This window comes from Panicum virgatum, chromosome 9N (genome assembly GCF_016808335.1).
Source record: "Panicum virgatum strain AP13 chromosome 9N, P.virgatum_v5, whole genome shotgun sequence".
Lineage (NCBI taxonomy): Eukaryota > Viridiplantae > Streptophyta > Magnoliopsida > Poales > Poaceae > Panicum > Panicum virgatum.
In genome coordinates, this window is record NC_053153.1 from 16,671,639 (window position 1) to 16,687,543 (window position 15,905).

At 45.2% G+C, this 15,905-nt stretch overlaps 2 protein-coding genes and 1 long non-coding RNA gene across 3 annotated transcripts; all 3 read right to left on the reverse strand.

Moving 5' to 3' along the window:
- Window positions 1-2,425: 2,425 nt before the first annotated feature.
- LOC120688775 lies at window positions 2,426-3,388 on the reverse strand. Its single transcript, XM_039971150.1, has one exon. The coding sequence runs from the start codon at window positions 3,386-3,388 to the stop codon at window positions 2,426-2,428; it is 963 nt and encodes a 320-aa protein (XP_039827084.1).
- A 5,175-nt stretch (window positions 3,389-8,563) lies between these two features.
- LOC120693531 lies at window positions 8,564-9,786 on the reverse strand. Its single transcript, XR_005683010.1, has 2 exons — window positions 9,345-9,786; window positions 8,564-9,059 (listed from the first exon to the last, which is right to left on the reverse strand). It is a non-coding gene; the product is annotated as an uncharacterized LOC120693531 (long non-coding RNA).
- Window positions 9,787-12,169: 2,383 nt separating this feature from the next.
- On the reverse strand, window positions 12,170-13,953 carry LOC120688776 (B3 domain-containing protein Os03g0620400-like). The gene is made up of 3 exons (XM_039971151.1): window positions 13,811-13,953; window positions 12,496-12,943; window positions 12,170-12,408 (listed from the first exon to the last, which is right to left on the reverse strand). The coding sequence occupies exons 1-3, from the start codon at window positions 13,943-13,945 to the stop codon at window positions 12,170-12,172; spliced, it is 822 nt and encodes a 273-aa protein (XP_039827085.1). The 5' UTR covers window positions 13,946-13,953.
- Between the last annotated feature and the right edge of the window lie 1,952 nt (window positions 13,954-15,905).

Below are 15,905 nucleotides of genomic sequence, written 5' to 3' on the forward strand. Positions count from 1 at the left end.
ATGTTATGCCACTCATAACAGAAGAGTAAGTCTCATCATAATCGATGCCGGGTCTCTGCGTGAACCCTTGTGCCACTAACCTCGCTTTGTATCTTACCACCTGACCATGTTCATTCCTTTTCCGGAGGAAGACCCATTTGCATCCTACAGGGATGACTTTTGGAGGTGTTGGGACTACATGCCCAAAAACCTCTCTTTGGCAAAGCGAGCGCAATTCTGCCTCAATTGCCGCTTTCCATTTGTCCCAATCTGAGCGCTTCCGGCACTCTATTAAGGACTTTGGTTCTGGATCCGGATCCATCGAGTCAGCAATTTTTGAGGCAAAATATATGTCGACAACTGTGGCCTTTCTATTATATGATTCTCCTGATTCCACATAATTAGTGGCAATCTCCTCATGATCATCCTCCCGCTCATCGTGATTTCCCATAACGATTGAGCTGGGGCGTTCCGATCCACCAATGCGATATTGAGCGCGCGACGCATGGTGGTTTCCATCTTTAGGATGGGGTCCTTCAGGGACCAACTCGACTCCAGGTCGAGCCGCCACTTCAGGGGCATTCTCAACTCCAGGTTGAGCTTCTTCAACTGATTCTTTGAGTGATGCAAGTGGCTCAAGTACTCGCCTCTGCGGATGTCTCCCGCGGGACCTTGTCCTGAGCACCCGGAGGCCTCCCCCTCTTCCTAGGATTAGGGGCTAAGACTGTAGAGTTAGTAGCCTTCTGGGGTACTTGAACTCTCTCCAGCGCATTTACTGCAGGTATATGCGATCTTGTCACTTTCTTATGATCAATGAAGGCATCTGGCAGCTCATTTGCAAGATTTTGCAAATGTATAATTCTCTGAACTTCCAGTTCAGACTCACTAGTGCGTGGATCTAAGGATTGCAACCCCGTTGCATTCCATTCAATTTCCCGGCATTCTTCTGGATGCCTATCTCCCCCTAATGCTGGGAAATGGTCTTCATCGAAGACACAATCAGCATACCGAGTCGTATGAAGATCCCCAGTCATAGGCTCTAAATATTTGATTATGGATGGAGTTTCATAACCAACATAGATCCCCAACTTCCGGTGGGGTCCCATTGAGGTACGCTGAGGCGGTGGTATTGGCACATACACTGCACTGCCAAATATACGCAGATGGGAAATACTTGGTTTTTTTCCATGCACCAACTGTAAGGGGGATGTTTCATGATATGCAGTTGGCCTGAGTTGGATTAGTGCTGCAGCATGCAACACTGCATGGCCCCAACAGCTGGTTGGTAGCCTGCAATTCTGCAATCTGGGCCTGGCAATCCACTTGATTCTCTTAATCAAGGATTCAGCTAGACCATTTTGTGTGTGGACATGTGGTACTGAATGCTCTACCTTAATGCCCATGGCTAAGCAATAATCATCAAAGGCTTTCGACCTGAACTCACTAGCATTATCCATCCGAATGGACTGAATGCGGTTATCAGGAAAACTCGCCTTCAGCCTGATTATTTGGGCAATGAGCTTTGAAAAGGCATGGTTTCTAGTGGACAACAGGTCCACATAGCGCCATCTGGTAGATGCATCAATCAGTACCATGAAATACCTAAAGGGGCCCGACAGGGGCTGACTAGGTCCACAAATGTCGCCTTGTATCCTTTGCAGGAACACAGGCGACTCATCCCTAATCTTCAGGAGGGATGGTCTAGTGATTAGTTTCCCCTTTGCACATGCAGTGTAAATAAAATCTTCAGGATTAGGGAAACCATTAACACCATGGCCAGCAGAATTTTTGATGATTCTTCTCATCATACTCAACCCAGGACGATCCAATCGGTCATGCCATATTCGAAATGATTCCGCATTTCTGAATATGGTCTTCATCGCAACATATCCTTCAGTGGGTTTTATGTACGTGTAGTACAAACCCGATGGCGATGAAGGGAGTCTTTCCACTATTTGCTTTCGATATCCGTCAAATTTGGTGATGAGCAGATATTCAGTACCTTGCTCAATCTCGGTTTCTATATGGAAACCATTTGAACGGATATCTTTGAAGCTCAAAAGGGTGCGCTTTGAGTCAGGATATAATAATGCATCCTTCACAAATATTTGCGTACCCATCGGGAGAACCAGTGGGCACTTCCGGTGCCCACGATATGAGCATTGCTTCCAACAATGGTCATAATATTTCCATTTTTCTTTGTCAAAGTCTGGAAATACTTGGTTTCCCTTAGTATTGTATTAGTGGTGCCACTGTCTACAAGGCAGATCTCCGCTTCAGCCATTGGATTCCCATAGATTTTGCTAAATACCATGAAAGAAAAATAGAAATTTAACATAAAGCATACATTATTAGAGCAATATGACATGATTCCTAGGAAACATTACAAAGGTTTGGACCATATGCTACATTACAAATGCTCTTCAGGAGCATATATGGCCAAACACTAATACATGTGGACATCATTTTTAACATGGTATTTTGGAGATCCCTGCAGGTCCCAAAATATATCAAAGTCATCAAGAAGACTGTCCTCATTTTCATCCATTTGGACATCTTCACCGTTCGTGTCGACATTCATATCGTCACGCTTCTGAGCTTCTGGCTCAGCGGTGAAGTGGGACACATGTTGACCTTTCCTTTTCTTGCTCTGCTGGTAAAGGTCAACCAGGTGTCTGGGGGTGCGGCACTTACGGGACCAATGTCCCTTTGTCCCGCATCTGTAGCATTCACCTTGCTCTTCCCCACTATGATCACCTCTTTCCTTCTTGGGTTCGACTCTACCTATGGGCTTTCCCTTTCCTTTGCCTTTAAACATGGCATCTCTTTTCCCCTTCCACTTTCCCTTTCCACAGGCTCTTTTATGGTTGCGAGAACTCTCAGCAACGTTGGCGTATGCTTCAGGCATAGCCATGAAGCCGGTGGGCCGGACAGAATGATTGTTCATAAGAACCTCATTCTGTTGTTCGGCAACAGACAATACTTCACTCAACTCAGAGTACTTAGTGTACTTTGAGTTCATGTATTGCTGTTGCAGTACTATGTTGCCAGGGTGGAAGGTGGATAGAGTCTTCTCGATCATATCAACATCTGTGATCTTCAGGCCACATAGACGCATTTTAGTCACAATCCTGTGTAAAGCAGAGTTGTACGCTGCCACAGACTTAAAGTCTTGGAAGCGTAGGTTGATCCAGTCCTGTTGTGCTCTTGGGAGCACAATTGACCGCTGTTGGCTGAAACGGCCCTTCAGGGACTGCCATAATACCAGTGGATCCCTCTCCGTCATGTACTCAGATTTCAGGTCTGGGTGGAGATGATGTTGCAAAAAATGCAACGCCTTTGCTTTATCAGGTTTTGTGCGTTCATCCTTTCCAGCTTCAGGCTGGACGATGGTATGATCGAGACCCATACCGTCGAGTTTGATCTCAACGTCAGTAGCCCAAGTGAGGTAGTTGCTGCCGTCCACGGCAAGCGCATCGAACTCCCTCTTTGCGATGTCCGATATGTCTGCACAATTAATGCTTAGCATTAATGTATGTCGGTCACATGTAATCTTCAGGATTATAGTCTTCAGGACTATACAATATTTTTTCTAGGTGTAATCTTCAAGATTACTTTTGATTAAATAATATAAATGCAATAAAATAAATTTGTAGAATTTAAATAAATATAATAGATAAATTGTAACAAATAAATAAACAAACAAAATATAGTGGACTTGGGCCACTTCACGCGGATGGTTTTAGGCCATCTGTTTCATGCTTGGCGTTTAGTTCCCAAAAATTTTCACCTCGAAATTTGTGTCTTCTCTTTTGAATACATGTATGGAGTATTAAATGTAATTAAACAACAAAACTAATTACACAGTTTGGATGTACACGACGAGACGAATCTTTTGAGCCTAATTAATGCATGATTAGCCATAAGTGCTACAGTAACCCACATGTGCTAATGATGCGTTCAAAGGCCTCAAAATATTCGTCTCGCGGTTTCCAAATGAGTTCTGAAATTAATTTTTTAATTAGTGTCCGAAAAGCCCTTCTAACATCTGGTCAAACTGTTATATGACATTAAAAAATTTTAGTTTGGGAACTAAACGGCCCTTGAAACCAGCAACAAAAAAGTTGCTGTGCACACACGTGCTCAAGCTGGCCCCACCACGTTCTCACCCTCCGATACAGAAGGGAAAACAAGAGGGACCGTTCTTATCTTCTCTCGGAAGGAAATAAGAAAGAGGGAAGAAATTGCTATCCTCTTGTTCCTCTCTCTCCCGTGCTTCTCCCGGAAGCAAGGCGGCGGCGACTGGCGCCTGTGGGAGGAGGAGCGGCCGGCGGTCTGGACCCGCGCTTGCGCGCGTCCTGCAGCGGCCGGGCAGGGGCTGTGCCGCCGGCGGGGGCTCCCGTGCGCGCGCCCTTCCTGCGGAGCCCGGCCGGCGGGAGCTTTGTGCCTGGCAGGGCAGCGCCCGCGCTGGCCGGCGGCCCGTTCCTGCGCCCGTCTGGCGGCCGCGGCCGGCGACGGGGTCCGCGCCCGCGTCCGCGACTTGCGGAGCCCGGCGGTGCGGTGGCCTGCGCCCCCGGTCTTCGGGACCGGCGGCGCGGTGGCTGCGCAGCGCGCGGCCTTCGGGGCTGGCGCCCTCGCGACCTGCTGGATCGGCGAGGTGGCAGTTCGAGCGCCCGGTCTGGTGGGTGGCAGCGGTGCCCGTCCGCAGCCGGCGGCAGCAGCCTACGGGGCCGCGCTCTTTTTTGCTTGCCCTACGGGTCGTGGTCTGCTGGACCACCTCTCCACACACGTCTTCGGGACATGGGGATTCCGCACTTCAGGGCCGACGGCGAGCGGAGGCAGAGCCATCCTAGCATCGCCGAATAATCGATGAGTTGCTTCCGGCAGTGGACAGCAACAGCGGCACATCAGCCATCGTGTTGCTGGGCGCTGCCGACGCGCCAACAACTCAGCAAGCAACAAAGTATCTCGTGTGATGTGAGTAATAGGTTGATAGAATTGATTCCTCACCTTCTTACTCTTAGCTCGGTAGAACTCGTGCTGATAACGTGTTAGAAATCAGCCTGTAGTACTCACACAGGGACACACAAGATCACAGAACGGGCACACGAGAGCACAGCACACAGAGCATAGGAGGAAGAGAGGTCTCTATTTGTATTTCTTCTTTCTGCTTTTTCACTTGTTACATAAGTGTGAGAGTGACCTTCTATTTATAGGAGAGAGTACATATTAATTACAGTGTGTGAATGAGTTGAAATCTCTTCCTCCTCTTCATTTAATTGGCCACCATTCAAAGTCTTTCATTCATATACTGTTGCTTTGACTTTGATTCATAACAAAACCCAGACACTCAATCAATGGGAGGTAGATCTAAAACAGACCCTCAAATCGAGATTAATCCAACTCCTTCGGGAGGAAGAGATTAAATGGTACTAAAGAGGGAAAACCACGAACTTATTTTTTGGTGATATGAACACCAAATAATTCCAGCTTATTGCAAATGGAAAACATAGGAAAACGAGATTTTTCCATCTAAAAGATGATGGTGAAATCATTAAACGAGATAAACAACTTAAGAAATACATCACTGATTACTATCGCAATCTATTTGGCCCTTCTGATCTCTTTTGACCATGGATGAGGGTAGAAGGGAGGATATACCGCAGGTGATAGATGATGACAAAGAGAAATTAATAACGAAGTTCTCTTATAGTGAGATTAGAGGCTATTTTCTAAATGGAACACAACAAGGCACCTGGTTCGGATGGTTTCCAGCTGAATTTTATCAATCCTTCTAGGATCTAATCAAGGATGATTTAATGGCTATGTTTGTAGAATTCCACAGTGGGACCCCTTTTCTCTATAGTCTTAATTTTGGAATTATAAACCTTCTTCCAAAGAAGAATAATGCAGTACAAATTCAACAGTACTGTCCTATCTGTTCTTTAATGTGAGTTTCAAAATTTTCACAAAAGTGGCCGTTAACAGACTGACGCAAGTGGCGGATAAGGTCATCCGACCAATACAATCTGCTTTCATGCCAGAGAGATACATCTTGGAAGGGGTTGTAATTCTACATGAAACATTACATGAACTTCACAAAAATAAGATGAATGAGGTAATCTTAAAACTAGATTTCGAAAAAGCCTATGACAAGGTAAAATGGTCTTTTCTCCAACAAACGCTGAAAATGAAAGGTTTTCCCGAGAAGTGTTGCTCATGGATTGAATCATTTGTGTCTAAGGGAAGCGTTGGGGTCAAGGTCCATGATGACATAGGAAAATTTTTCCAGACTAAAAAGGGATTCAGACAAGGTGATCCATTGTCTCCTTTGCTCTTAAATCTTGTTGCAGATATGTTAGCAGTTATGATTGCTAAAGCAAAGCAGGATGGACAAATCTCGGGTCTTTTGCCCCATCTTGTAGATGACGGTATTTCAATTCTACAATATGCAAATGATACTATTATCTTTATGGATCATAATTTCGATGAAGCCAGGAACATGAAACTCATACTAACAATCTTTGAGCAGTTATCTGGCCTCAAAATAAATTACCATAAGAGTGAACTCTTCTGTTTTGGTGAAGCAAAGAAGGTAGAATCTGACTACATAAATATTTTTGGATGTCAGGTAGCGGAAACCGTTACACTATAAGAGAATAAGTAATAAAGACTAGAAGATCATAAAAGACAAGTTTGAACGTAAACTGAGTACATGGAAAGGCAAGTTGCTCTCCTATGGAGGCATGCTGACTCTCATAAACTCAGTTTTAAGCAATCTATCTGTCTATATGCTTTCTTTCTTTGAAATCCCAAAAGAACTTCTCAAAAAACTAAATTTTTATAGATCTAGATTCTTCTGGCAAGAGGATGGTCACAAAAGAAAATATAAATTATCTAAATGGGATATCCTATGTAGACCAAAAGAATAAGGTGGGCTGAGAATTATGGATTTAAAAGTACAAAACAAATGCCTCTTAAGTAAATGGTTGTTCAAACTTACTAATGAAGATGGCATTTAGCAGCAGATACTCAGGAATAAATACCTTAAATCCAAAACCCTCACTCAGGTTGAGAAAAAACCTGGTGATTCACAGTTTTGGTCATGGCTTATGTCAGTAAAACAAGATTTCCTTAATTGGATGACGTTTAAAGTACAGAATGGGAAACAAACCAGATTTTGGGAAGACAAGTGGCTGGGGAATTCGACCCTTAAAGATCAATATCCCAATTTGTTTAATCTGGTTCATCACAAATATGCTATTGTTCATACAGTTCTTAATGGAGACTCTTTGAATGTCTCGTTTAGGAGACACCTTACGGAAAATAATCTGATGGAGTGGATGGATTTGGGACATCGCGTTGCTAACATCCAGCTGGGATATAATAAGGATATAGGAATCTGGCAACTTCACAAAAGTGGCCAATTTTCAGTTCGTTCTATGTACTCAGCTCTATTAGATGTTCGAGCTCTACCAATAAATATGCCCGTATGGAAATTGAAAATTCCTTTGAAAGTAAATTTTTTTATTTGGCTACTCCACCGTGGGGTTATCTTGACAAAGGATAATTTAGCCAAGCGTAATTGGAAGGGGAGTAGACAATGTTGTTTTTGTATGAATGGTGAAACAATTGTGCATCTCTTCTTCGGATGTCATATGGCTGGGTTACTTTGGAGGATAATTTTCATCACCTTCGGTCTTACAAAACCTAATAATATTGTGCATTTATTCGGGTCATGGCTGCAGAGTTTTATGTGGGAAAAGAAAAGAAAAAAGTTATGTTCACGGGCTTATATGCGCTTCTCTGGTCAATCTGGTTTTCCAGAAATGATGTAGTTTTTCATAATACTCAAAAACAAACTGTTCTCCAGATCCTTTTCAGGGCCACCTATCTTATCAGGACATGGGCGATTTTGCAAAAGGTGGAGGACAGAGGCTTGATTGCAGATGCATGTCGCGCCTTGGAAGTGACGGCGATGGACATCTTTGCGCGGAACGGATGGCAGATTAGTAATAGACTTTGTGGCTTGTAATTTGCTTCCTGTTTTGCTATCAAAGTTTGTAATAAGAACCGGATATAACTTTTTGATATAGAGGCTGGGATATTGTTCAATATTCCTTTATCTAAAAAAGCGGCTTTGGCCTTTCGGGATGATGCCTATGTGTGCAACTCTTTGGTGGAGATGTGTATGAAGGAGCAAGTGACCAGTTGATGACACCACCAGTGTTCACTGCTGCAAAGATGCTGTGTCATGAACAGAGATGGCCGCTGGCTGCCTATATTGCGTGGTGCCCCTGCTAAAGCAATTGGCATTCTAAGTCGCATGATTCTGGATGGAGTCATGCCCACCAGTCCCTTTTTGAAACAACCCTTTCTTGAATAAGGAAAAGTTTCCTCTCTCTAAAAAGACATTAGAGTAACCAAACAAAAAGCTTATGCTTCCGTCGCTGATGAAAACCAAGGTGCTTCACCCTGGGATTGTAGGTTCAATGCACTCCTGTAACACAACAAGAAAAACACATGCAGCTGCCTGCTAATGGAACTTAAACAAAAGCTGAGCTTTTCTTTGTACCCTGAGTAATAACTCGCAAAAGATGTCGCATCGTGTAAAACTTATTACTAGGCCATTCAGGATGGTTAGTGATAGACTGCATGACTGCATCAAGTGTTGCACAGATAAACTGGCCACAGCCAAGGATTATTTCAAAGTACGAAACAGAAAAATAACCCGCAAGGCACCAGCAGAACAACAAGGGTCATCATAGCTACGAACTTTTGAAGCGGCATTATTTGTTCTTTTTTTTTAAGCAGCTTACTGCCACGAACTAAAGCTCCTCCCTGGAGATGATATGGACCTTCATGGTAAGCTTCGTCTTGTCCTTCGGTTCGAAGAGGCAGATATCGCCGACTTGCAGACCATTGCCACGGACGAATTTTGACCAACCTACAGTTAGATACCATCTGCGGCCCCTCTGAGACACCATTTTGGTCTTCCATATCTTCCTCATGCACTGGAGCACCGCGGTTTGCCCTCTAGCTGGAAGATGCACAGCAGTAGCATATCGCGAACCTAATTCCTGATGTGTTACAGACAGAGAATTAGGAACCCATTGAAAGTTTCACATTTGGAGGACTAATTTGGAAGGTTTATACTATTGGACTTTGTGTAGTTAATCTTTGAGGAATAAAATATTTATATGATGTGGTAACAGATAGTTTGCTGATCTGAAAGCAGGTAAGTAGTCTGCCGTTCAGAGAAAAACAATCATATCCACCTCAACAAACCAGGTCAGAATGAAAAGAACAAAACCTGAAGAATGAAAAATAAGAATTCAAGATAAATAGAAAAGAATTAAACTTACTAGCATCGAACGTGAAGGTACAGCAAAGCTACTCTCCCTCATGATTGCTACATAAATGGGAACTTCGGATTGGATGGCTCGCACTCTCTCCTCAACAACCTTCTTTTGGGATTTAGATAGGCCACTCTTGCTTGGTAAAAAGTAGGGAGGCTGAGATGTACCACCAGAGTCTTTGGTTTACAGAGATTCACGAGAAATTTTATGCATGTCACTTTCTGAGAAAACATGTTCACCTGCAGATAGTTTTAGGCCGTAAGAAAGGAAAGATTCAAAATGCAACTGATTTTCTAATGTTTTTCTACAATACCATCGGTTGGTTCCTCCTTAATATGGATTTCTGAAGCCATCTTTGCACTAGGCCCACCAGGGCATGGACCAACGCTTTGAAAACCTTTTCCACGGTGGTGGAGACGCCCCTCCCCGTTCCGCTCGCGTCGCCCAGCGGCGACCCGGGCGGACCGCCGCCGTCCACCGCCCCTCCCCCTCCCTCCCTACCTCCTCCTCGCCGCCGCCGGAGAGCCCCCCGCGCGGAAGTCCGCCTGGGCTTAAGGACGGCGGCGGCGGGGCCTTCTCCCACGGCATCTTCCCCCCTATGGTTTTCCTCCTCCATCAGCTCGAAGGCAAGCCCGGTGGCCGGGAGGCCTCCGGCGCCAGTGGCCGGCGTTGCAGACCAGTGGAGGCCAGCTCCGCGCCGTACCCAACCGGATCTGGTGCGCCCTCCCCGATATCTCCTTTGCATCTCGCCGGCGGACATGGCGTCTCATGCCATAAATCCGGCGCGGGTGCCTCCATTCGCGAGCTATAGAGGGCCCAGCTCGACCTCCAGCTGCCGGATCAGGGCCACCCCGGGCCGGATCTGGCCGCCCTTGGTCGCCTTCGGCGGGTGCTGCCGTCGTTTCGAGTGCTCCTCCGGGAGCCGTGGGGCGCCACCGCTTCGGGACCTCCTCCAGGCTGAGGGGCACCGCCGCTTCGGGGGTCCCTCCGGGAGCTGCACCGCTCCCTCCGCGGCCGCCAACCTGGGCCCTGCCCACAGGGCGTCTCCGGGGTGCAGTGCGGCGGCGTCGGCTTCCTGGCTGCTCTATGCGGACACGCGGGCTCGGCGGAGGCGACGGCAGTTGCTCGCGCGGGTGCTCCGCGTCTGCTCGGCGGTGGTGCTAGGTCACGTCGCACGCGCTGGCGCGGTCGTGCGCGCCGGGGTGGCCATCGGAGCTCTGTTGGTCATTGGGTCTTGCTCGTGCTCCTCCGGTGATGCCTCTACGGTGCCCAGACTGCTGGTCCTCCTACACTTTAAGCCTGGGCCGTGCGTCTAGGTCTCAGGGAGCACTAGGCGAAAGCCATGCCCGGCACCCTACCGGTGCTGACGACGGTGACGTCCGAGGGCGTCGCTCACCTTCTTGGAGGCGTCGTAATTGCTCTCTGCCCAGCAGTCGTGGTATCTCTCCGGGCGAAAGCCCAGCTCTGGTCTACCAGACCGCCGGTGGCGGCGTCTTGACGTCGCGTCCTACCTGTAGGCATCGTCGTGGAGGAACCCTTCCCGGCATCATCACCATGTGCTCTACTTTGGCCCTTTGTTGGCGCTATGAGTATCTGGTGACCGTTTCTTCTCATGCTCTCCTCAACGGATTTGGCTTCTGGTGTTGGCCCTCGTGTTGGCTCCCATTGTGGTTAGGCGGGTGCTCTTTGCTGGCGCCTCTGCTTCGTCTTCGGGCTCCTTGTTGACGCAGCCATCAAATCAAATGCCGTGTGCGTCCATGCTTACTGGCCATCCCTCCTATGTGGATTCCTCCCCACAAAGGGCGTAGGATGGTGGTTCGTGGAGACCGGATGTGCTTTTAAAGGTGTCTATGTCAGCTTCAAGGGAGATCGACGTTGTCCGGCTCGCAGTGACCAGCGTGCTTCCCTCACTCTTAGTCCCCATCCTGTTGGGCGGCCCTTTCGTCCTTCAGGATTCCTCCCCTGTTGGAAGGTGGAGGGTGACAACAGGGCGGCGTAGCTACGAGGGGGTGGTGTGGCGGTGCAATGGCCATTGTGGTGAAGGCAAGCATGCTGTTTGGTGATGACGCTTCGTTTTGATCGTTGATGGTTGTCTTCTACTTGTTCAAGATTAGGGCTAGTCTGTTGATGTTTGCTGTTTCCTTAGCTCTTGGTGCTTTCCGCCTCCTCTTGTTTGAGCCCGTTGTGCCTCGGGCTTGCTGTTTGTAATATGTGGTCTGCCACGATCCTTGTAACCATTGATGTACGGGCTTCTGCCCGACTTTTATATCAATGCATTCTGGTGGGGATTATCTCCCCCCGGTGACCATTAAAAAAAAACCTTTTCCACGTCTGGAATGAGGAGCTGTTGCGGAAAGTAGATAGACGGTAAACGCGAATCTTCTCCCACCATTTGTCGGTAAAAAGACGCAGATATCTCCCTCCTGCACATGATTGTCACGGACAAAGTCTGACCACTGCCCTCGAAGCATGTATGTGCTCCTATCTTTTATTTTGTAGAGTTTGGGGTACCACTTCTCGTTCTTGCCTGGCCTCTGAAGTGTGACATTTGCATTTCCATGTGGAAAATATGCAAATGCATATTCCTTGGTAATAGCCTGATTAAAGATGGAACATGATGTGATTAAAGAAACAACCAATAATACTAAACAAAATCATTTCAATTGTCAATAAAAGAAAAGAAAAGAAAAGAAAAGAAAAGAAAAGTGCCATTTGTCCACAGTTCACACATGTTCAGAAGGCTCATGACTTCATGAGATTTTGAAAACATTTTTTTATACTTGAATTTGAACACGGTTGAATTTCACTTGTACTTATGACACCATGTACAGTTACAGCAACAGCAACAGCAGTGAACTTACAACAAAAGGAGCCCGAGGATGAACATTGCACTTCTGCATGACTGCAACGTAAACAGTAATTTTAGGTTCAAGCTCCTCGATCAGTGCAATTACTCTCTCCTTTTGTTCTTCAGATAGATGACTGCGACATGATATAATATAATCTGCCCCGGGGGGTTTCTGGAGATCATCCGACTCAAAAGATTCTTCTTCACATGGAATGTCTTCTCCTGCACAAATTGACACAACACGCTATAGAAATAAGAAAACATAAAAATATGAGGCAAATATGCAAGTAACTTAAATAACTGTTTAACCTGAGCCACCAGATGATGAAGATGTAACATCCATCTTTGATGTTTTTCCTCGTCGACTGGAGCTACCCTTCACAAACCTAGCAACTCTCTCATTTCCTGATGATTCAATGGTCCCATGTTGAGAGCTGCTTGAAATATCAACAAAATGTACACTTCTTTCTCCAACACTTTGGGTGTTTTTTCTGCCAGAGCAACGAAACATTTTTTCACAACCATCCGAATCAAGGATCATAACCTCAAAAACAGATGTCTCAATGTTTCGGAACAGCAATGAGTCATTCTCTTCTATATGATGGGCATCAACAAATGCCTCCCACCCATGTCTGAACATCATCTTATTATGATGCTCTGTAACTTCGACATCATATCGATTACCATTAGGGGATTCTAATTTGACAGTTCCGGACAACTTTCCTGCAAAATGCTTCACAAATCTGTTCGGTACAATCTGTAGTAACATCAAAAGGAATTGATGTAAATAGAGCAACTCCTGGGCTGACCAATCAAAAACAAACAATGTAATCTAAGGCATATTTTTCAGAAGATGCTTCGGTAAACAGATATGTTTACATGGGTAGTTTCAATATAAAGGCTCAGTAGACCCCACAGCACAAAACATATACTCATGAGATGCACAAAATTATGAGCAACAAAAGATTGTGGAACAGGGGAATGTATACGTCATAATTTAAAATCAGAAAGAAGTGGGGGGCAGCACTGGACCTTGTCAATACTTTAAATCCTTCAGAACCTAATACGAATTAATAAAGCTGGGAACTGCACTCCACTTGTTGAAGGTTTAAAACTATGAGGTACAATATTTATATTATTCTGATTGACAAGATTTATCAACCATGAGAGGTTTGTAGTGAAAGAAAATGATGAGCATCGTGTGCATGGGATTGATCCAGATGTTATTTACTTTAATTCAGCAGTAGTAACAAACAGATGTGCACCAAGAAGGCTAAGATACATGAAACAGATATTGAAGCTTTGTCTAATGTGCCATGAGATATAAATATATTCTGCCACTGTTTTGAGGCGCGGGCATCTCTTTTGTTGCGAACATGCAAAAGCTTTGCAAGTCAATTTTATAGAAGAAGAGGCTCAAAATAAGCTGGTTTACTACACTGCGCCTTTGAGGCTCAGACCAATCTTCAGGTAGTAGCGCATCATTCAGTTCTAGCTTAGCTCAAATCAAGTCAATCAAAGTAATAGCTACAGCTTCCATTTTCTAAATCCAAATTTATTCTGGTCTAAAAATATGGAAAAGACAAGGTATGAAAAGCAACACATCAAACACGGGAAAGTTTACCATGCCATGTTTTGGATTGGCAGTCATATGCCTGAGGAAGCAGCTCATAGTCTTATTCTTTTCATCCAAACGGTCCAAGTATCTTTGGCAATGTTCACGAGGTTTCTTCATCCGAGAACCACCACTCATAGCCATCAACTGGAATTGCAGTTTATATTAGATGCATATATTCAATTAAAAAGAAACTCTGCTGCACCACTCTCCCATTTACAGTAGAACAAAATCTAACATCACAATATGAAACTAGTTTGCCTCCATAAAGACGAGTTTCATGTTAAATAAATCCTTTTTTTATGTAGAGCATTACAGAGGGTTCTAACTCTTGTCTATGCATCGGTCAACAAAGCAATGTACATTACAGAATAAGCAATCTCATTAGATGCTGCAATCGAGCACCCAAAATATAATCCATTTTGGAGGTCAGCTCAAAAAGTGATTTCATATGCTACTACGGTCTACGGGACAAAAAAGGCTCAAAATCAAACAAACTACCAGGCAAAGAGCTGGGGGGATCAAAGTTTCCCTTCTCCATTACATTATTGATGCTCATGGGGGAAGAGAAAATGCCGTTACCTTTGCATAGAAGCTCCACCGAAGAATGGTGATGCAGAGAAGGAGCCTCAAGGCTACTAGGACATATATACTCACGCACAAGCCATGAAGCCAGCTAGTCATCATTACATGGATAGAAAACAAGTGATGGATGCAGAGGTAATCATTTCTTTTTTAGAAAGAACTTAATGGAATGAAAGTTCAGTAAAAGATGGCAGGGAATCTGGAGCTGTCATGATTTGCTCTCCTAGCATCTTAGCAATCTTAAGGAATGGAGTACACTTACGTTAATAATTTGGTAACAGATTCTGCAACATTATAAAATAAAAGATGTAGTATACCGTGTGGCATAGCAGATGCAACAACTTGGGGAAATGAAATGGTAATATTGCAACGAAAATAAAGTACATGCTCGTAAGTTACTGCTTCCTGGTTCTTATGAATGCCTGTATCCAATTGTTGCTCCAAAGTTTTCCACTCCTTGCAAACACAGTACATCGATACTGACCATTTGTAAGGAGAGAAAAACATGGAGCCCGAAAGTCGGAACCATTTCAACTTCCAAGTGCATTCAATCGTCTGAGTTAAAGCGCCCACAGTGGTGATTATTGTGGGGGGAGTGGGGGGAAGATCAAAGGGATCAAAATTCAAAAATATACGCTGATGTGAACTCACCACTAGAGAACAGCGAACACTGACGTCTGACGACGACTTCAGAATCTTTCGGGAGCATTCCTGCGCGGTAAAGATATGACCAATAAGTCTAAGGCCCTGTTTAGTTCCCACCCCGTAAACGCAAAAATGTAAAAATTTGCGAAGGAATCTTACTAATTTGAAGTACTAAATGAAGTCTATTTACAAAACTTTTTGCATAGATGGACGGTAAATCGCGAGATGAAGTACTACAGTAACCATCTACTAATTATTGATTAATTATAGATTAATTAGCATCATTAGATTCGTCTTGTGATTTACAACACATCTGTGCAAAAAGTTTTGTAAATAAACTTCATTTAGTACTTCAAATTAGCAAGATTCCGTCGCAAAAAAAATTTGCGTTTACACGGCAGGGAACTAAACACGGCCTAAACAGACTGACACAGAGCTGTATCCTAACACTGGCACCACAATATTTTCAGCAGAGCCATCTTTTGGGAGAAAAAAGGTAATATTTTCAGCGGAGGAACCATCTATCTAACTTAACACGAACGCGCCACTCTCCAATGCTCCCAGACCTATTTCACTCAACCATCCCTGACTCCCTGAGGTGTTGCCCACGCGAAATGCCGTAATCATGAAGCAGTGGGAGATGAACAACCAGCAACACATGTGGGGTGTAGGTCGGATCTGGATTTCGCTAGCGGGCCCTCCGATTCCGGGCCGGCGCTGGATTTCGCTAGCGGGCCCTCCGATTCCGGGCCGGCGCTTGCGCCGTAGGATCACTGGCGCGCTGGGCGCCGCCGAGGGTTCTGGCTTCTCCCCCAACGAACGTACAAGGCGGCGGCGGAAGCCTAGCCCGGCGGTCTCGCTTTCTCCGGTCATC

Bases quoted from the DNA above. Each gene is read 5' to 3' on its own strand.
- LOC120688776 (XM_039971151.1), bottom strand. From the start codon at position 13,945: ATGGCTATGAGTGGTGGTTCTCGGATGAAGAAACCTCGTGAACATTGC. The intron at 12,944-13,810 runs GTAAACTTTCCC...ATGTTACTACAG, and splicing joins CCAATCCAAAACATGGCATG to ATTGTACCGAACAGATTTGT. The intron at 12,409-12,495 runs GTTAAACAGTTA...CAATTTGTGCAG, and splicing joins TTCATCATCTGGTGGCTCAG to GAGAAGACATTCCATGTGAA.
- LOC120688775 (XM_039971150.1), bottom strand. From the start codon at position 3,388: ATGGGTCTCGATCATACCATCGTCCAGCCTGAAGCTGGAAAGGATGAA.